The 22,157-nt window shown below is 42.3% G+C and overlaps 3 protein-coding genes across 4 annotated transcripts in view; 2 read left to right on the plus strand and 1 right to left on the minus strand.

The window, feature by feature from the left end:
• Positions 1-5,223: 5,223 nt before the first annotated feature.
• Positions 5,224-8,135, plus strand: LOC109402512 (uncharacterized). The gene is made up of 3 exons (XM_062857119.1): positions 5,224-5,529; positions 5,686-6,237; positions 6,304-8,135. Exons 2-3 carry the CDS (start codon positions 5,686-5,688, stop codon positions 7,138-7,140), a joined length of 1,389 nt encoding a protein of 462 aa, XP_062713103.1. The 5' UTR covers positions 5,224-5,529; the 3' UTR covers positions 7,141-8,135.
• An 8,891-nt stretch (positions 8,136-17,026) lies between these two features.
• LOC134291775 (uncharacterized) lies at positions 17,027-19,042 on the minus strand. The gene is made up of 2 exons (XM_062859938.1): positions 17,325-19,042; positions 17,027-17,252 (listed from the first exon to the last, which is right to left on the minus strand). Exon 1 carries the CDS (start codon positions 19,004-19,006, stop codon positions 17,429-17,431), a length of 1,578 nt encoding a protein of 525 aa, XP_062715922.1. The 5' UTR covers positions 19,007-19,042; the 3' UTR covers positions 17,027-17,252; positions 17,325-17,428.
• Positions 19,043-19,846: 804 nt separating this feature from the next.
• The window catches only part of LOC109399760 (cell death protein hid), a 315,664-nt gene continuing 313,353 nt past the window's right edge, over positions 19,847-22,157 (plus strand). The window contains exons 1-2 of one of the 2 annotated variants that reach the window (XM_062859939.1): positions 19,847-19,986; positions 20,165-21,253. In XM_062859939.1, coding sequence (XP_062715923.1) covers positions 20,896-21,253 — 358 coding nt within the window. In that variant the 5' untranslated portion in view covers positions 19,847-19,986; positions 20,165-20,895. Of the gene's footprint in view, positions 21,254-22,157 lie in introns of both variants that reach the window. The other variant, XM_029871273.2, reaches the window with a different exon arrangement.

Below are 22,157 nucleotides of genomic sequence, written 5' to 3' on the forward strand. Positions count from 1 at the left end.
TACCACGGGTGATAACAAACAAGCGCAATGACAGGTGTTGGCTATCATATCAGTGCTGACGCGATGCCACTTTTTGCGCGCCAAAGCGTGATTGCACCCGAAAAGCTAGTTTTTAGGTCACATTTGGCTTTCACGAATTTTAGTAATTTTTGCTCAACTCCTACAGCATTGGTGCCAAAGAAGCAAATTATCAAAAAACATTGGAGAATATGATGCCGTTTTGAAAAATCCAACTTATTACGTATATTAGGGTGTTCCAGAACGAAATCTATCAAAAAATCAACTTTTTAAGGTTTTTCTGATTACAAATGTGATAATTACACATGTTTCCTTCAATTTTATTGGCACACGTTGTTCGGAGAAGTTGTAGCAGACAAATATAGCTTTCAATTTCTGCCGAAAGAATTAAGTTTTGACATGTTTTAGTGTAGTTATGATTTTTTGAAGTTCAAAAATAGTCGAAAAACACAAAATTGATTTGATGCACCTCTTAATTTCAATGGATTAGGCTGAAATTTTGACCAGTTACTTCTTTTAGGATGCCAATCAAAATATGGGGGTGGACTTGAGAATCAGAGAACATTTTTGAAAAGCTGGACAGGCCTAATGCTTAGGCATTAGCTTCAATCGTTGAAACATTTTGAAAAACAATAAAAGCCATGAAACTGTACCCTGCCCGTTTTACCCCACCTGTCCACTTTACCCCCACCACCCCTATAGAGCAGCTTCTACGTATATTGTTCTAATTTATGTTCACTCAACTGAACTCAAAGCAGTAAAAACCTTTAGGTACGACCATTATCTTCCAATAAAATTCTCCACCGGTTCTCTAGCTGTGCTTAATGCGTGGGCTACATATGCAATTTTCTACTCAAGAACTGGATTTGTTTGTTACGTTAACGATAACGGAGAATACGAGAGTGTATACACAAAGCAGGTCCTCAATATGTAACAGCAAACTGGCAGCTATAAGGCTTGTGTAGAAAGACGATGGAAACGAAGAGAACAAACAACACGCTGCATCACGTTACGTTATTCGATTCGATGCGAAAGGTTATTTGTGTACAGTTTAAAATATTATGAGTATCTGAATACAACTTTTTTCATTCTTTCTTAACAATTACTTTAAAATATCTACGGATTACATTTATTGCAATTACCAATTGTATTCAGAAAAAAAAATCTGATGCAATATCTGTACAATACGATGCATACAAGCAACGTGCAATCTGATTTTATTCATTCAAGTTCATTGAAATGAATGCCCTATCAGGAAGACTAACCCCATCATTCGAGAATTCATGCAACAGGATCGTTTTTCTTTATAATGCATTCTTGAATGCACCAAACAGTCACGAAACAATCTTGAATGAATGACTCCCAGCCAGTGCAACCAGTTCAATAAAACATAAATATAAGAGTTTTCGGTGACCAAGTTGTATAAGAATTGTTATTTAGCTCTTTACAGCACAACCATTACATCTTCTAATAATTATTGATATTTCATCCCTACTGGAACATAGCCTTTGAATTCCAGACAAAATGATGCTAGACAGCAGAGGGAGCTAATCTTGGAGCTAATTCGATTTCAAGTCATACTGGGAGTGAGAACGTTGTGGGGTATGAACAAAGCTGAGTAGCATTTCCCATGCGTGTATTTCCCCTAGCAAGCATCAGTGACAGCCAGCACCATGACGGGGTTGTCATCAGTGTGATGCTGCCTCATTGACGAGTGGACTGTTGGCGGAGCAAGTCGCCATCACCGTTCCGTATTATGCCAAGTGATTCTACTGCAGTTTGCTAAGATGGCTGGGAACGGTTTGTTCCAGTGAGTTGCCCGGTATTCACATTGGCGATCCTGCCAGGAGTGCATCATGATCAATAACAAGTTAATCATAAAATAGGTAGAATCACTTGGCATAAAAACAGTGAGAGAAAACAAATCGTTTTGGTGTGTGAAGTGTGTGGTGGTGCTGCAAACACAGTGAAGTGGGTGTTGCAATTCTGCGGTTCCTGACGAAAGCTAGAGCGCGGAAAGTTTTTGTTTTTCCAACCGCGTTCTGTTTTAGCCTTGGTTCTAGCACAAACACATGAACAAAGGCGCGGTGACGTGGTTGATTTTTGTTGTCGACTGGTAGCACGCTGTGGATAGGTGGTCGGTCGATGATTGCATGCATGTTTCTTCATGTTCTTGCTCGGCATGGATGGTCGCGCTTTCGTTGATTCTTCGGATCGTACATGCTCGTGTTGTCGCTCGGTTGAACGGTAAATGCAAACAGGTTGATGTGCATGATGGTAGAGGTGTTTGACTATTGTGAATGTTGCCGTAAAATACTCGCGGCATTGGTTGGTTGGGTTGGTTTTTGCTCGGGTTTTTGGTTGGGCAAATTAATGGCGTGTCGAACCGCCGAAAATTGTTCTGCATAAGGAAAATGCAGGGACGTGTAATGAAAACCGTCCAAGGAAACGGCATTTTTAGATAACCGCCGAAAATTATTCTGCATAAAGAAAATGCAGGGACGTGTAATGAAAACCGTCCAAGGTAAAGGCGTTGTTGGATAACCGCCGACAATTTTTCTGCATAAAGAAAATGCAGGGACGTGTAATGAAAACCGTCCAAGGTAAAGGCGTTGTTGAATAACCGCCGACAATTTTTCTGCATAAGGAAAATGCAGGGACGTGTAATGAAAACCGTCCAAGGTAAAGGCGTTGTTGGATAACCGCCGACAATTTTTCTGCATAAGGAAAATGCAGGGACGTGTAATGAAAACCGTCCAAGGAAACGGCATTTTTGGATAACCGCCGAAAATTATTCTGCATAAAGAAAATGCAGGGACGTGTGTGAAACCCGTCTAAGGAAAAGGCGTTGTTGGATAACCGCCGACAATTTTTCTGCATAAAGAAAATGCAGGGACGTGTAATGAAAACCGTCCAAGGTAAAGGCGTTGTTGGATAACCGCCGACAATTTTTCTGCATAAGGAAAATGCAGGGACGTGTAATGAAAACCGTCCAAGGTAAAGGCATTTTTGGATAACCGCCGAAAATTATTCTGCATAAAGAAAATGCAGGGACGTGTAGTGAAAACCGTCCAAGGTAAAAACGTTGTTGGATATCCGCCGAAAATTTTTCTGCATAAGGAAAATACAGGGACGTGAAATGAAATCCGTCCAAGGAAATGGCGTTATTGAAAAACTGCCGAAAATTGTTTGCATCAGGAAAATGCAGCGATGTGTAAAGAAACCCGTCTAAGTAAATGGCGTTGCGTGATAATTGATGAAAGCTGTGCGTGAGGAAAATGCAGGGACGTGTAATGAAAACCGCCCATAAAAATTGCATATCGTAAAACAGTTTAAAATTCGAAGTACGCAATGAAAACATATCTACTGAAAATATGTTGTAGAACCTCTTTCGAACTCGTTTTGTAGAATCTATTTTTGTATAATGAAGGACATTTGTGTGTTATATATGGTCCATCTGTACCATCACATTGAAGCATTGAAAGTGGAGTTGTATGATATACGGAATCTTTAGTCTGATAAATCTCAAATTCGTTAATCTCTTGTTTTTTTTCTTTTTTGACAAATAATTCTTACAAAATATGTTCGTTTTCGTTGAATGCGTCGAATTTTCGCAATCGTGAATAACGATTGATTTGAGTGAGAGAAAAACAGGGCCGGCTACATAACGAGACGTGCGCTTGAAGGAGAGAAGACGCATCACCCAACTGCGTGTTTTGTAGTTATTTTTATTGGAGCTCGGCAAAACCCCATAGATGATCGGTTAGCATTGCAAGTTATCAATCAAATGATATAGGTTCGATATTAACAAAAGTGCGTTTACTAAACAAAAAAGTAAATGTGGCCATTCGTTTTAATTCTTGTATCTTGAAGTGTATCTTGTTGCATTGGTGCCATAAGGATGAAAAGAACGAAATTGAGGGTTTGAGCGTAAAAATAAAAAGCCTGCTAGTAAGAAAACTTTTTTTTTTTCGGAGAAGAGGGAGAATGTGGGGTATGAACAAAGCTGAGTAGCATTTCCCATGCGTGTATTTCCCCTAGCAAGCATCAGTGACAGCCAGCACCATGACGGGGTTGTCATCAGTGTGATGCTGCCTCATTGACGAGTGGACTGTTGGCGGAGCAAGTCGCCATCACCGTTCCGTATTATGCCAAGTGATTCTACTGCAGTTTGCTAAGATGGCTGGGAACGGTTTGTTCCAGTGAGTTGCCCGGTATTCACAAACGTCAATAACGGAAAAGTTCTACTTTTCTTATTTTCAGTCCTGGGCATCCACAGTGGTGCAGAGGGCCAAATAGAAAGATATCCATCCTGGATGATTACCCGCCATCGCCTTGACATGTGGCCAGGTCAGAACTCGGTCGACTTGCTTGATTTCGTTGTTAAGGTTCGCCGCCATGAGCCTCTGGGTCTGCCTCTGCTGCGATGTGCTACTGGGTGTGGCCGACCCACCTCCACTTCCGCTCCCGAATTTCTGTCGATATTGGCTTTTCATGACAGTGACGATGGAACTCCACGTTGCGTTGGAGTTCCAATTGTGAGACCACCTTGCACGAATTATATACCACAGGCATCTATTAATGAAGACCTGCAGCCGCTGAGTGTTCTTCACTGATACACACCAGGTTTCACTAGAGCATAGCAGCATAGATTTCACGTTCGAGTTGAAAATTCGGATTTTAGTGCTTCGATCAATCTGGTTGTTTTTCCATAATTTCTCAAACTCGCAAAAGCAGCCCTCGCCTTCTTGATCCGTTGTTAATCTTGGCACCGTTGAGCTAGGAGAGCAACGTCATCAGCCAATTCAAAGTCATTTAGGTGATCGATGGTGTTTAAAGGGATGCCACAGCAACCCACGATTTGGCTCACGATCAATCGCACCTACCAGGATCTTGTCGATTACGATGAGGAACAGTAGCGGTGACAATATACATCCTTGCCTCACTCCAGAAATGACCCGGATGGGATCGGACAAAACACCGTTGTGCAGTACTCTGCACGAAAATGCCCTGTACTGTGCTTCAATGAGGCCGATGATTTTCTCAGGGACACTCTTGCGCCTGAGGGTTTCTCACATGTTTTCGTGATCGAGACGATAGTGCTTGAAATTGAGTGAATATGAATGGTACCGAACCAACCACGACCACTATTCCTCATCGGTCGGTTGGCTGGTGAAGCATATTGACTGGTAGGGGAAGAGGTGGTAAAATGAGCAGGGGTGGTAAAATAAGCAGGTGCTTAAATTACGGTATTTGGTCAAATAAAATATTATAATCTTTAGGCCACCCATTATTTTACTCATAAAAACCTTTTTGAGCACCCCTATGTTGCATTGAGCCTTCGAATAACATAAATAATAAACAAAAACAAACCGCCCGTGCAGTTGCTTGTCTGTGATCTAATTTTCGGCTTGCATTATTTAGCGATTTTTGTGATGTAAACGTTCAATTTATCGAATCAAACGCTACAGGACAATAAGTTAACTTGATACTCAGCTGTTAACATCGAAAGTAAGTATTTAGTATCGTTTTCCGCGTTATAGTAAGACGTTTTAAACTGAAACCCCTTTGCGGGTAAAATGAGCACCCGAATGTGGTGGTAAAATGAGCACCCGAATGTGATGGAGAAATGAGCAAGATTCAGTTCCTTTTCGTACCTACTTTCAGATGGGACGGATTTATGAGAGGAAAACGGAGCGGCAAACCTGGACAGATGAGCAGATGGCCGCGGCAAAGCGTGCCGTTGATCGCGGAGTATCTGTCCGTCATGCTGCAATTACACACAATATTCCCAGGGCCACTCTCGCCAGGTGGGTTGCTTCTCCGGGTAAGAAAAGAGGACTTGGCTCGAAGAAAACGGTGTTCTCGCCAGAACAAGAGAGCGAACTGGTTCAGCATCTTCTTGATTTGGAGACCAGATTCTATGGGGTCAACATGAAAGATGCTCGCAAACTTGCCTATGACCTGGCGGAGAAGAACAAGCTACCTCACGACTTCAGCCACAAACGCCAAATGGCTGGCAGGTACTGGCTTCAAGGATTTCTCAGGCGAAATCCAACCGTATCATTCCGGAAGCCGGAAGCAACATCCATCGCTCGAGCTAGAGGGTTCAACAAACCCTCTGTGAATAACTTCTACGACCTGCTGCAGAAAACTTTAGACGCCAAGCATTACCCCCCGAATCGCATTTTCAATGCGGATGAAACTGGAGTCAATACGGTAAATATAGCTTTTTATTATTTAATTTTCATTTTACTAATATTAAAATAAGGAAACATCCATTAGGTCCCTCCGAAGAAGCTGAAAATCGCGGCCAGGAAGGGGAAAAGGCAGGTTGGATCGATTACTTCTGCTGAGCGAGGAGTGCAAACAACAATCGTGATGTGTATGTCCGCAACCGGGCAACATTTGCCACCCTACGTGATCTTCCCTCGGGTGCGCATGCACGTTTCGTTGAAAAAAGGTGCACCGAACGGAACCAAGTTTAATTGTAATCCTTCAGGTTACATGACCAGCGAGATCTTCCCAGACTGGTTTGATCATTTCATTGAAAATACCAACCCATCAGAAACCAACCCGGCCTTGCTGATTATTGATGGGCACAGCTCTCACAAGGGTTTGGCGTTTGGTGAAAAAGCTCTGGCCAATTTCGTTGACGTTATTGTGTTGCCTCCACATTGCAGCCATAAAATGCAGCCTTTGGATGTGGCCTTCATGGGCCCATTCAAAAGCTATTATGCAAGAGCTTCGGAAAATTTTATGCGCAAATTCCCTGGCAAAGCCATAACGCTGTACGACGTCGCGGAATTGATGGGTGCGGCATATTTGAAAGCCGCTTCAGCAGAAGTGGCTGAGAACGGTTTCCGAAAGTCTGGCATTTGGCCTTTCAATAGGAACGTGTTCAGTGATGAGGACTTTGCTCCATCCGAAGTGACCGACCAGCCAGAAATCCGACCAACAAATCAGCCAGTCAATCCCGATCAGCCAGCAATCGCCACCGACCAGGTAGAAGTCACGACTGTTACATTGATCACGGTAACTAAACCACTGGTGCTTGATGGATCAACAGTACAGCAGATGCCGAGTTCAATCAGTTTTCCTGAGTTAACCGGTAATGACTAATGAGGTTCTTGACGATAATCAAGATGATGCCAATCAAATCATCAGCGTTGAACCAAAATCTGAAGCCTCTCCGAACTCCTCATTCACCATATCACCGAAGGACATTCTACCACTTCCGAAAATGGCAGCTCCGAGAAATGCAAAGCGCAAGCGTAAGGCAGAACAGGCGGTTGAAATTACCGGAGAAAACTATCTTCAAAGCTTAGCCACATCGGAAGCAGCAAAGACCATCAAGGCCATAAAAAAAGGACGAAAAACAACGAAAAAGCGAACCAAGGTGCAGAAGAAAGCTGAGATTTTCGAAGATACGTTGTGCGATCTCTGTGGTGCAACTTTTTCGGATTCCGTTGATGGCCAAGGATGGAAGAAGTGTCATTCCTGCTTGATGTGGTTCCACACAGAATGCGGTACGAACGAAGACGATCTCGGATGCCGATTCTGCAACTGAATACTTGTATTGCCCAGAAATGGGTCTCTAATTTTGAAGTTTTTATTTTTGCACTGAATGTGCAAACACTGAATATGTGCTCGTTTTACGTTTTTCAAACTTGTTTTGTTTGTTATGAAATAAATGTGGATATTTGAAGAATAAAAATAACAGCTGTGATATTTGTTATGAAGAGCTGATGATGTTAATAATAGATTAGTTTACAATCTTTTTATTTAACAATATTGTTGAAAATTACATGAAGTCGGTTTTTATTTTCCAAGGTGTTCATATTACCACCTCCATATGCTCATTTTTCCACCCCACTATGCTCATTTTACCACCGCCCCTTGCTCATTTTACCCGCATTCTATAGAACAGTCGATAATTAACTCGTGTTCTGAAACACGAAAAAAATACGTGTTTTGCAATGAATCTGACTAAAACTTATTAATATTTGTATTAATGTATGATGGCATAATGATTATCTGCCGTTTATTTTATGTTTTACAATTGAATAGTGGAAAAAATCAAGTAAAAGCTTAATATGCTCATTTTACCACCCCTTCCCCTAACGATTATTTCTCACTTGCTGCTGCGAGGCTGAAGAAGCGTAAATGATTCAGTAGATTTATTTTTTGCTCAAAACTTGTAAAAACAATCAATTTGTCCATATATTATAATCGATTTAATACGAGTTTATGTCATTTGCACTGTAATAACGAGATAAAAATCAAGTATATTCATTGCCGTATACACCGGCGAAGAGAGAGATTCAGAGTGCCGCACGGCGCTGAATCATCGTTCCTCACTCTCACTCATATTTTTTATTGTCCCCGCTCCCACTTGCTTCAAAAGCATGTTAGCCCATGAAGGCATATTGGATATTGCTACCGCTTTGGGTTGAAAAGCGCCGGTCAAAGAAGAGAAAATTTTGATTCGTCTGAGGTAAAACGCTTCAATTTTCAAGCGTTGCGAGACGAGCTTGGTGGTCTAGTGGCTACCGCTTTCATTAAAGTAAAGTTTAGTTGAGGTAAGATTTATTCGTTAGAAAATCTGGAGAGCAGTTTGGCTTCCGGGTAACATAAATCTAGTTTTGAGTTGAGGTGTTTTCTGGGGACTTGTTAGTCCTGTTCACCACTACGTTTTTGGAAACCGTTGTGGCTTTCGGGTAGCATAACAGTTTTGGTTTGTTTTGAGTTAAGTTATTTATTTATCTTTATCGTAGTGTGTAGCCTGCTCCATTTCCATTAATATGCCAGATATAATTTCATCAACAGATTCAAATATCAATATAAAACTGACCTTCAATCAGTACATCAATGCCCACTATAGATCAATTAATTACATTGCGCCGAACAGTTAGGCAAATTTCTCGCTATGTAAAGCTTTAATCGGCCTTCAATCGGCCGCGAATGGGATATCCGAAGGTCAAGTACGTTTGGAATTTCCGGAGAAAGTCGGGGAAGAAAAAGTTGCGACCGAGCCCAAAACTGAGCGAGCCTTCAACGTAAGCCGTTACACTGCCGAACATTTCGAAGAAGCTCGGGGGGAATATCGAACTTCCGTTAAGTTCGGTCGATAGCACCTTCCCTAATCTGAGGATCACGGTTTCATTTTACTTTCGTTCGATCCGCAGATTAGTGTAGAAGTGTCGTTGTTAACCTTGTAGAAATAGCCGTTGAATGTGAGTGAAAGTAACGTGGTGATATTTCTTTAGTTCAATTGTTCTTTTTGTTAGTTCATAGTTTTCAGTCCAAGTTAGGAAAGAAGTACGTAGGGTTTGTGCGTTTACCTCGACAGATTACCAGGTAATGTGCTCTTTGTGCTCGTCTTAAGAACCCGTGCATGTGCTAATTGTACGTAAATAGCCCACTGGCTAGATTCTTCCACAGCGACGCTTCTCTGCCGATCGACTCGGAACTTCCGGCGAACGAATACTGCCGAAGAAGAGGCACGTCAACACGCCGCTTAGCGAACTTCTGTGGTCGTCTACTGCCACTTGTCAGGCCCGTCTTGAAGGTCGTTCAAGGTTTCGCAACAACATCCCCCTCCCCCCCCCCCACGTGACAGACCACCCCGTACACGTGGTCCAAGCGGTCGATCCACCGGCGTGACACACCAGGAGCGCAGAAACAATCAGCAGGTCAGCGAAAACCACGTAGCTGCTCGGTGAGTCGTTTCCTTTTTTGCACCGTCTTTTTTGTAGAGTGGGGCGTCCGGTGAGGACGCCTCGGAGAAGTTTTTTGCCGACCATTAGGTCGTGGATATTCTTGGACGTCTAGTCTGAAACAGCGTCCGCAAATGTGAGGTTGGGTGGTTGCTTTAATCCAAAACGTGCGCACGTATTTCATGACCGGCCCACCCAACCCTATTGTGTAAGACACCCGGGTGTAGCAAGCTTGCCGCTTTCGCTTGTCGCATCATCGAGGGAGAAACATCAATGGAACGCACACAAGAATAGAGCACATGCACAGCGGTATAGGACTGTTGTGATAGATCGATGGACAGATAGGTAGAGATAGAATACAAACGCACGAGAGAGCAGGATTGAATATGGAATATATGTAAAGAATGAAAATGATAAACGAGTAGCAGTCTAGAATAAATCTTTCGTTTTTGGTGTTATCATAGAATAAATGTGTTTAGTTCTACAATGTGAATGCGTTTGTAAATCAGAATTAGTCCTGCGAAAGATCTGTTAGATTATGGTAATGTTGTCCCGTTACTTCGCGTATTTAGTGTAATGTTGTTTGCGTGGCGCAATTTGACTGTAGTCTTGCGTACTCCCTTCTACGCAGGTAGCGCCTTTAGCGGGAAGTAGTGGAACCGCCAGTGATGAGAAGTAGCACGCGATCCTGATGTCGCGTTGCGTTTAGGATGGGTGACATCTTACCGCGTTCTTTGGAGGAATGGTTTTGTAGTGTATCGGGTTATGTTGTTGGTAGGTAATTACCCCAGTTAAGGTGTAGGAAGTAGATGCGCTGGCTCGATCCTACTTTCTTCGGGAATTTCAAATGGACTCGCCCTGAAGAGTCTCAACCGGGCAAATTTAGAACTTGTCGTGCGGTCTCCTAAAGGAGTGGCGCTTAAGCCGCATGATTTATTCCCGGATCGGCCAGTGCCGGCTACAAGTGTTAAGTTATGGCCTTAACACTATTGTTATGAAGGATATGGGAGCTGAATTTTTCGTGAATCGGTGAATGATTCACGAAAAATTCTTGCTCAAACGTTGGATTGTGTAACGGGTAAATAAAATTGTTACAATTATAAGACAGAATAATTGTTAAATGTGTTACAAATTTTATATTCGTGCGTTCTTTGTGTTATATGTTTTATTTTAACTTGTAAATATTTCCCGAGTTTTAATACACATTTATAGGGTTCTGACAGAATAGAGGTACATGCAATGTAATCCAATATTGATTGCCAACTTTCAGGCCATTTCGGGCAGTTGTCAAGTATAAGAGATAAAAACCTTTCCCTGCCACGGACTTCAAGTTATTGAGCTCAAGTGTCGAAACCCGAAACGGGATGCCCGATCAGAATTAGTTTTCCTGGACAAAATCATAAGCTATGAATACAGTGACCACTGTGAACTAAAAGGCATACTACTAACTAAAATACAGTTTCAGGATGACTGATGGACCCAGAACAATATTGAAACCTCGTCATCCTGTGATGAAAAGTGTTATCCATCTGGATAACAGGCCACATTTATGTTTTGTGTCATGTATTGAGTCAATTTGAGGTGTCTTTTATTTGTGCATTTGAAAGGTTCTATGCGTTGTGATATGTGTTAAAACATTGTAAATAATTTATTTTCTTTTATTTTTGTAACATGTCGCCAGAAATTCTTTCAGGAATTCCTCCAACTATTCCTCTAGGGATTCTTCCTTGGATTCTTGCAGAGATTTCTCCATTAATTCTTTCAGCGATTCCTTCAGGTGTTATTCCAGATATTCCTCCATGAATTGCTTCAGGGACTCCTCCAGGAACTGCTTCAAGAATTCCCCAGGAACTCATCCAGGAATTTCCTCAAGAAATCCTTCACGGATTCCTTCAGAAATTCGTCCAGGATTTTCTCTAGGAATATTTCTGGAATTTTTCAAGGGATTCCTCCACGAATTCTTTCAGAATTTTCTCTAGGAAGTATTCCACCAGGAATTCCACCAGGAATTTCGCTAAGAATTCTTCAGGGAATTTTCCAGAGATTTCTCCACGATTTTTTTCAGGGATTATTTCAGTAATTCCTTCGAGAATTTTTCCAGTGATTCCTCCAGAAATTTTTCTAGAAATTCCTCCAGAAATTCTCATGGGATTGCTTCAGAAATTTCCCCCAGAGGTATTCTAGAGAATCCTCCAGAAATTAATCCAGTAATTGTTTCAAGAGTTCCTCTACAGATTTCTCCAGCAATTCCTTCAGGAATTCTTCCAGCAATTTCCACAGGAATACCTCCAAGCATTCCTCCAGGATTTCATCCAGAAATTTATCCAGGAACTCCTCTATGAACTTTTCCGGGAATTGATCCAGGGGGGGGGATTCCTCCAAGCATTTCTCCATGAGTTCCTCCAGATATTGCTCCAGATAGTGCTTCAGGGATTCCTCCAAAGATTTCTACACGAATTTCTCCAATGATTTTACCAGAGATTCCTCAAGGAAATCATTCGAAGATTTCTCCAGGAAATCCTCCAGAAATCCCTCCAAGGATTCTTCCAGGAAATCCTCCTGGAACTACTAAAGAGATTTTTTTCAGAAATTTCTCCAGGAATTCCTTCCGGAATTTCCCTGGAAATTTCTCCAGGGATTGCTCCAAGAATTTATCAAAGTATTTCTCCAGGAAATTCTGCACGAATTGCCTGTTCAGCACTTTTTTGACGAAAATAGAACAGCAGAACTATTTTGGTAACTTCGGTAATCGATTTTACTGAGGCTCAGTACATCAGTTGTCAAAACCGGATGCAAAAGGTAAACAATACTGTGTAGCTGTATTCAGCTGTTCTATTTTCGTCAAAAAATTACCGAACACGTTATTCCAAATTAAGTGTGCAGGAATTCCTGCTGGGTCTCGTAGAAGAATTGCACCAGGAATTCCTCCAAATTACACCTGAAATTTGTTTAGAAGTTCCTTCAGTAGAGATTTATTCAGGAATTGCTTCAGGGATTCCTCCAGGAATTCATTCATGAATTTCTCTAAGAATTCCTCAAAGGATTTATTCAGAAATTTTGTCTGAGATTTCCTGATTTTTTTTTCAGAAATATTTCCAGGAATTCCTCCCAGAATTCCTTTGGAGATTTCTCCAGGAATTCTCCAGGGATTACTTCAAGAATTTATCCGAGGATTTCCCCAAGAAATTTCTCCAGGAATTCCTGCTGGGTCTAATCCAGAGTTGCTCAATATCAGTCTTGTCTGGTGACTACTGATATTGCACCATCGTCACTATCACTCCAGGCCGTTCAATATCAAAACGACAATGACAGGCAACGACTTAATATTGAACTGCACTCTAGATCACCATCATTGTATGCAACTGATGTGATATTTTAGTGGCTTTCGCCAAAACTTAAACTTTTTTATGACCAACATGTAAAACTATTAAAAATTAAAATATACTCTTGGAAACTCTTCATTTGGATTTTTAAACGAATTTCAAAGATGGCCTATCAGTGATATCCACACATCATCACAATCAGTCCAGTTCTGATCAAACAAGGAAAGTGACGGTGACTCAACAGAGCGCACGTTGACTTGGATCGCAGTCGGCCTATCAAAACCAGCGATTTGCTTACCACTGATAGTGACTGAGTGCAACTCTGGTCTCATCCAAGAATTCATCCAGGAATCCCTCCAGGTATACTTTCAGAAATTCCTCCGGGAATTCTTCCAGAGATTACTCCAGGAATACCTGAAGTGATTTCTTCAGAAATTCCTCTCAAATTCTCTTCAAAAATTTATTAAGGAGTTCCTTCAGAAATTTCAAAAATTCTTCAATCATTCAGGGATGTACCCCAGACAGAATGTTTCCAGGATTACCTGATTTTTTTTATTGGCTTCAAGATGGAATTCATCAATCGACTTGTATTGGAAGATAATTTCAAAATGATACATACAGGAACCAGGAAATTATCCTGGGTTTTTTTTTCAGGAATCCCTCCAGCAGTTTCTTCAGAAGTTTACTCAAGCAACTCCTACAATAATGCCGTGTAGCTGCCGGCTTAGAATAGCACTACGGACCACCTGTTCCGGGGGTTAAAAGTCCTCCAAACAGGTAACCCCAATCCAAGGTGTCAGGCGACCCGTGCTGAGGGATGAATGGTTGAGGGGGTTTAAAACATGCTCGATCTTTAACGGAGCCCGTAGCGTGGGTAGATCACCTTCTTGGCTTGGGGACTAGGGTTCCGATGGATGGTCAATATCGGTATCATTTCTTGACTATTTGGTTAAGGGATCCGATTATGACAAAAAAAGGAGCGTGTTAAAAGCGGAACCTATCAATCAGAATCCTTCCTTGCGATTAAGTTGAAAATGACTACTGTAACAAAACCGAATACTTTATAACTTCTCAATGGTGATAAAGTAATACGACATGCACTATACAAAGGACACGGGGTATACCCCAATAGATCAAATATTGGTCGCAGTGGTTATGTCCCGAACAGATGAAAAAAAAAACTCTTACAATAAACTATACAATAAGTCCTCCAGTGATTCCTCCAAGCAACACACATGCCACAAAAGAGTCACCCACGGCACCGTAGGTTCTGGTTACGTTGTGGCTTACTTTAAACATATAAGAACTTACATGCTAAAAATGCTATAAGATATTTCTCCATGGATTCCTTCAGGAATTCACCCAGGAAAGACTCTTTCGGAATTCTTCCAGGGATTTGTCCCGGCATTTTGCTAGCCAATGCACCAAGAATTTTTCTAGGAATTTCTTTTTAAACTCCTCCAGAAATATCTGGAATAAATTCCAGGATCTTTTAAAAAAAATACATTATTTGAGAGTTCTCCAAAATCACCTGTAGCAAAATTCTTTCAAAAATTCTTCCAAGGATCCTCCCAGGAAAACGTAAATTGACGTTTCTATAGGATTATGCTCTAAGATGAGTATTGGCAGTATATGAGTATATAAAACAATCATTAGGGAGATTTCAAAAAGGATGTACTCGGAACAATTCAACTGAAGAATTATTCTTAGAGAAACAGATGTCCAGGACATTCCAAGACATTCCAAGATTGCCAATAAGCATATACAAACTGGATGATTAATTACTGAAAGAACGCCAGTTAGTCATGAAAGACATTATGTAGAAATTTGAAAAAAAAAATCTTCGGACGGGTTCCCTTTATGTTCCATTAGAAAACATTGTTTGGGGAAATCATAAAAAAATCTGGAATAGTCCTCAAAAGAGTTGGTAATTCCTGAAAAAGTTCAGCTATAATTTCTTACGAATGTTTTGTAGAGATCACAAAAAAAATCTTAGGTCCCGAGTAATCCTAAAATCCTAAATCTTCCTGAAATTGTCCACCGCTAACAGCACCACGTTGATTTGTGTAGAACAGGCGAGCTTTTTTTAACGTATTGTACAAAATACAACAGTGTGAATGCTGAAAGGTTAAATACCCCGGGTAGACGAGAATATCTAAATCATGTCTCAAATCGAACACTTTTTGCTATCATAGCTCGATGTAATTTTGATGAGTTATTCAAAAATCTAATGAATATCGCACGAATAGCTCAAAGTGATATGCTATCAGTTTTTGTTCTTGTCGAAATAGCTGAAAATTTCTACATAAGAACAAGTTTAGCTCTTCTGCACGAAATGGAACACATACACCCATAGAGATGGCCCAATGTTAGTGAAATGTCATGTGCCCCTTTCTGAGCTGTGGAAACGAAGAACCGCATGCTCTTATTCCCAAATTATTTACAACAGCGAGCCACAGTTGAGTGGTAAGCATCACCGCCTGTGAACCCTAAGGTCGTAGGCTCGATGCTGGATGCTGACATTTTTTCATTTTTTTTCTAGAAAAAAGTGACACATCTTGTCTGCTATTGTTTTGTTCTTGTAATATCTGAACGAGCTATTATTGAGTTGTTCACCATATTAGATTTTGCTATTTTTTCTGTTCTTTTACCTCTTATATCAATCAAACCAATATCAGTTTTTGCTCTTCAGTAATTCAATCAATCATAACTGAATATGCTATTCATCAGATTTTTCCACCTACTCGGGACTGCTTTTAGAATGTAATGTAATATTCAATTTCATTGTGTTGCATTTAGTTATAAAAGCTACACAGATAAAAATAATGAGATTTACACGTCATGTAAGCTTCAGTTTAGTCATGTAAACTTAATGTTATGATGGTTTACATGATTTATCATGTAAATTTGTGTTATATGCCATGTAAACACACAGAGTCATGTTGAATTACATGATATATAATGGAAGTTTACATGATATTTTATGACTTTTATATGATATGTCATGTAAACTTCTGTGATATCCCACGCTCCAATCATGTGTATCATATGTCACAGAATTTTACACTCTTTTTTCGGTCTGTGTAGTAGGTACAAATTTGCCAAGACTGCTTGCCCCCCTCCCCTGATCGAAAAGCTGGGTACGCCCTTGTTTGTGGTATACAGCGTTAGCGTGGTGTCGCTGAGGGTAGCCGAAGACGCGACTGCTCGAGGGTTAACTGTATCGCCAAAACCTTCAACTTGGAAATCATTTGGATATCTCAGAAAAAATACTAAGTTTTGTTCAAAAAAGTTCAAAGCTCCTTAATCTTTTCAAAGTCATTATGTTTTGAAAGTTGTCAAAAGTCCAACGTAAAGTCCAACTTAGCAACACTGCCCGACTGCTTTGTATCACAAGAATCGTTGCATGCAGCAAGTTGCATCGCATTCACTGGTTCACCCCAACAAAGCAATGCATCCACCACCCAACCTGCCACACTCCCATCAACCCTTCCTTCTGCGATGAATCACGCGATCATGCTTCCATTCGACACGCATGCATCGTGTGCAAATGCAAACAAAAACCACGCTCCGAATGAACACAGGCCAGCATACATACAAAACTTTCCACCGTATGTAGTTATGTGTTTGTTTGTTGTCTTTGCGTTTCTGCTTTGCCTCCTCGATCACTCTCGATCGGAGTCGACCACAGTATTCTGTGTGCACATGTGTGAAATGATCGAGGCATGGAAGCCATGCAACAACAGAACAGAGAAATACAGTAATCCCCCACATTACACTATTTTCTTCGTGCGGTGTCCGTTTGCGTTGATGTCGACAAAAATCCATGGATGCAGAAGGTTCACCTATTTGAACACAATATGGAAACGCATGGTCACTCAAAACTGGCATCCCACAATTTCTGAGACCTTAATAGACGAAACCCAAGTCGACGAATCCCGTCCCACATGTGGGCATTACGTTGGAAGGGGAATGGCGTTCAGTCTTTGGAGGAATAACTCAAAAACGGATTTTTAAGCTATCATCCGACGTTTCGGTCGCTATATTGCGCCTTCTTCTGGGAATCTGTGGACAATGGTTCGATTTATGTTGTGTTTATGTTTGTGTTTATGCTACTCACTAACTATGCTCCGTTTTGTCGTCAGTATGAGCCCACAGCATAGGCCACATTTGTCCCAGACGTAACGTATCGCTACAACAAGAATTCACATGAGTACCAGGCAAGCATGCTGCGCAAGTAAACTTTCGGTCTGGTTTTACTTACTCTGCCGCCGCCGGCGGATGGATGGGATAAAATATCCGAAAAATATCCGAAAAAACTATCCGGGTCGCAGAACAGCGATGCAGTTGCCCGTTTTGGCGCCACTTTTACTCTGTTTGTGTTAACTCTTGTTGTACCGATTCGTTTGCCTGTTGGACGGCCTGGCTTCGTGTATTGTTTTTTAAAGTGTGTAGTACGCCGGCGTACGTATTGCTCAGATTGTCTGTATCGGTGCGCTTGTTCACTGTGTTCGGTGTGTTTATAATATGACATGTTTCTAGTATGTGTAAGTTTTGCTTCTTAAGACTAGCATCCACGATTCGTGTACGATCGAAAGCGAAGACATGGCGGTTGGCGGCCGAGTGATCTAGCAGCGCTGTTCGTTCTCGTAGCTGCGCTACCTCCACGTCCTCCGTCGTCTTCCCTTGGTCCCACATGTTTTCCAGCCGGTTGGAACAGGAGCGGTGACTGGAGATCCTCGTTTGTAGTTTGTTTGATGTCATGCCTACGTAGCACGCGGAGCAGTTAGCACATGGGATGTTGTAAATCACGTTTGATCTACTGTTCTTGTCCACAACGTCTTTTACCGGAGGCAGAAGATTTCCTACAGTTTTCGCATTCTTCGAGCTGATGGTGACATTCGGATAGTCCTTCCTCAGGACTTTTTGGATGTTTCCTGATAACTGTCCTACATGTACCATCGATCGGTAAATCATCTCCTCGCTGCTCGTGACGTCATCATTGGTGGTGTTAACCTGTCGTTCCCTCGATCGATCGATGAGGCGGTTTATCATTGCAGTGGGGTAATCGTTCCGTTTTAGTTGGGTGAAAATGATGTCACGTGTTGCACTTGGTTCGACGTTGGTAGAGAGGGTCTTGACGCGGTGAATGAAATTGTTCGCCACGTTCACCTTCTGTTTTGTGCTGTGGGCGGAGTGGTAATTCAGGAAACGCCCTGAGGCGATCGGCTTAATATACCACTCTGTTTTGATCGTTTGGTCTGACTGTCGAACCAAGAGCAAGTCTAGAAACGGAATTTTCCCTTCTTGTTCGACTTCCACCGTGAACTGAATTTTCTCATGGTAGCTGTTGAAAATTGTTCTCACTTCTTCGATCTTGTCCTTGGGAACTGCCAGCATCAGGTCGTCCACATACTTCTTCAACACTGGGAACGGGAAGCTCACTCTCGTCACGACGTTGTCTAGCAATGTCTCCATCACTAGATCCGCGATGGTGGGTGATAATGGGTTGCCCATCGCTGTGCCGAAGACTTGTTGGTAAAACTGTCCCTTGAACCGGAAGTAGCTGCAATCGATACAGAATTCGGTCATCTCCAAGAACAGGTCCAGGTTTATATCGGTGTGTTGCTTGATGTTTTCCCAGTTGTTGATGACGTCACGTATTACCAAGTCTTTGGGGATGCAGGTGAACAACGATACGACGTCCAAGGAAATCAGGACGTAATCCGGCGGCAACTGCACACTGTTGATGTATTCGCAGAACGTGAACGAGTCTGTCGCATCATACTTGCCGGTGATGGATTTTTGGATGATCTTGCCTACGTACTGCGACAGTGTGTACGACGGTGACGTCATGCACGGTACCACCGGTCTCAGTGGTAGTCCCTCCTTGTGCGCTTTTGGGGCGCCGTATATTCGGGGAGCTGTCGCTTTGTAGGTTTTCATCCTCCTCTCGGTGACACGATCGATGAGTTTCAGATCCGCCAGGCGTTTGGCGAAACACACCGAACACAGTGAACAAGCGCACCGATACAGACAATCTGAGCAATACGTACGCCGGCGTACTACACACTTTAAAAAACAATACACGAAGCCAGGCCGTCCAACAGGCAAACGAATCGGTACAACAAGAGTTAACACAAACAGAGTAAAAGTGGCGCCAAAACGGGCAACTGCATCGCTGTTCTGCGACCCGGATAGTTTTTTCGGATATTTTTCGGATATTTTATCCCATCCATCCGCCGGCGGCGGCAGAGTAAGTAAAACCAGACCGAAAGTTTACTTGCGCAGCATGCTTGCCTGGTACTCATGTGAATTCTTGTTGTAGCGATACGTTACGTCTGGGACAAATGTGGCCTATGCTGTGGGCTCATACTGACGACAAAACGGAGCATAGTTAGTGAGTAGCATAAACACAAACATAAACACAACATAAATCGAACCATTGTCCACAGATTCCCAGAAGAAGGCGCAATATAGCGACCGAAACGTCGGATGATAGCTTAAAAATCCGTTTTTGAGTTATTCCTCCAAAGACTGAACGCCATTCCCCTTCCAACATAATCACCAACAGTCGAAATTCGAAGAATGTGGGCATTACTGTATCACGCCTTTGTATAGAAAAGGAGAACCAGAAAACAACAGAAAACAGAACGATACGCGGATGATGGTGGTGTGGTGATCACTCGTTGTGTTGTTGTGGTTGCCCTATGCATTTATGATACTGCACCGAACGAAACGATCCTCGCTCGACCGACCGGACCGCGCAAAGCCGTCGTCGTCAGCTCAGCTCAGTTCAGTCAGTAGTGCTGCTGCGTTGCGATCGTTCAGACGTGATTTGTAGACAAATTTCCTCCTCTCGCGCAGGGTTCGTTTCGTTCGTTCGTTCGTTCGAGGCAAACAAACAGCTACAGCGATTGCAGCAGGTTGGTTGGTTGGTGCGCGCGGACAAGCTCAGTTCAGCAGACGGCGTGTGACTTTGTGTTTGGTGCTTATTACTTTTGTTTGTTCTGTCTTCTTGGTTTGGCTTCGGCTAGGCCTGTGATGCGTACGCACGCCAGTCTGTGAGAACGCGATCGAGTGCACTTTTTTATCCGGTTCTAGACTGCTGCCACCTTCGGGAAGAAAGCTAGAGGATTACTGGAATTGGATAGTGAGTGAGAGGAAAGCTAAAGAATCACGAATTTGAATTGCTGTACGCCTAGAAGCGAGTGCCAAGCAAAGTGAAGATTTTGGCGCCGAACAGCGTCCATGTGACAGGGAGAAAACTGCAACGACTCAATTGGTTAGTGCATCGTGAGTGCAATTGGTTCATTGAGATCAATTGAGATCACCCGGCCTGAAGACGGGAACATCAGCAGCAGCAATTGCGCAAAACAACGACTGAAATACATAAGCGTAACTAGGTCATACCTCTAGGGGGGGCCAAGGCCATGTCGATGTAGATTTTTTATACTAAAAACACACTTTTCGTCTGAATTGCGAGATTTTTTTCCGAAATGGATTTTTCTGGAGGGGGCCAGGCCCCCCCTGGCCACCCCCTATTTACGCCAATGCTGAAATAGGTAACGGAGCAATAACAATTGAGTGCAATTGTCTTGACAGTGCGTGTGGTTCGTTACGACGGCTCTAGTACGGCCAAAGGGGGGAGTTTAATCAGTGAAAAATGAATTTTCATCAATTCATGAAAAGCCCCGATTAAGTTTACGCAAGACGCAGTAAGAAACACAGAGAAGATCTCCACAAAGAAACGAAGTGTGTTCAAATTCAAATTGTGAAAATACTCAACATTAGAATCAAAGAATCTTGAGTGATCAAATAGATAGTGACCGAAAATGGCAATTCCATTCTTGCAACCGGAAGAGGACGAAAGCGCCCGGCACCACGGTACTAATGGGCTCAATACAACAGCTGCCCATGCCGGTGTTGGAGCTGGTGCTGGAAGTAGCGGCACCGGTAGTGCTAGTGCAAGTGGTAGTGGTGCCGTTGTTGTTGGTGGAGCCGGTAGTAGCAGCGGAGGCGCCGTAATGTTGGCTGGTGCTACCGGGCCACTGCCAGTTCCAAACTCGCCGGCTGCTCCCATCATCAGCAGTGGGACATCGACCGCGGTGCAGACGCCCCTCATCGGGCCGATGAACAGCGATCAGTTGGTGCAGCTTTTCTACGAGGCGCTCTATCGTTATTCGAGAGGAGGTAAGTGCGCTTTGCTCTTCTCTTACTGTTGGGAATTGGTCGATGCGTTGCGTTGCGTGGAAGTTGTTGGGATTCTGATTTGTCATTGCGTTTGATTTGGATCTTGGTGCAGGGCAGGGATGATGATTACGATTATCGCTTGGGTTAGACGTTTTCTATCAAATTGAATAATTTGTATTTACAGACATTAAAGTGCGTTGCCCTCATGGAGTCAGTGGTCTTATCACAGTTATAATCTAATTACTAAATAAACTTTGATACGAACATATCATAAGATTTATCATGATATTTCATCTTCCATGTTAGGCTTCGTGATTCACTTGCATGTTTTCGACATTACACTTAACATTTCCATCGAAAATATACTACCTATCTTGTGGTGACTACCTTTGTATGTGATTTCATATAGGAAAACGCACTTTTTTACATGTTCGCATAAGTCGAAAAAAAATATTAAAAATCATCACTGGGAAAGTCTACGGATGGGAGAAGGGGGTCGGAGATGACCAAAATTTGGTCTACATAGTTTACGAATGGCCCCTTGCTTGGATTGTTACGGAATTTTTGCTGAGATTCATGCGGTAGATTTCGTGCTAGGATTACTTCAGGAGTTGCTGCCGGAATTCTTTCAGGAATTTGTATAAAATTTCCTTCTAAGATTTCTAGCAGGTTTTTTAAGAGATTCCTCGATTGATTCTTCTTACGATTACTTCTCGATTTCCTATCGAAATGTCTCCTGGAATCCGTGGTGGGATTTCTAAGAAAATTTTGCTCCGAATTTCCAGAAATGTCTGCTAGGCTTCATTCAAAAATTTCTGCTGGTGTTCCTCCAGGAGTTCTTCCGGGATTTTTTTATACAAAATTCCTTCAGATATGTCCTAACTTTGCCAGGCGAAATGCCTGT

This window comes from Aedes albopictus, chromosome 3, assembly GCF_035046485.1.
Source record: "Aedes albopictus strain Foshan chromosome 3, AalbF5, whole genome shotgun sequence".
NCBI classification, from domain to species: domain Eukaryota; kingdom Metazoa; phylum Arthropoda; class Insecta; order Diptera; family Culicidae; genus Aedes; species Aedes albopictus.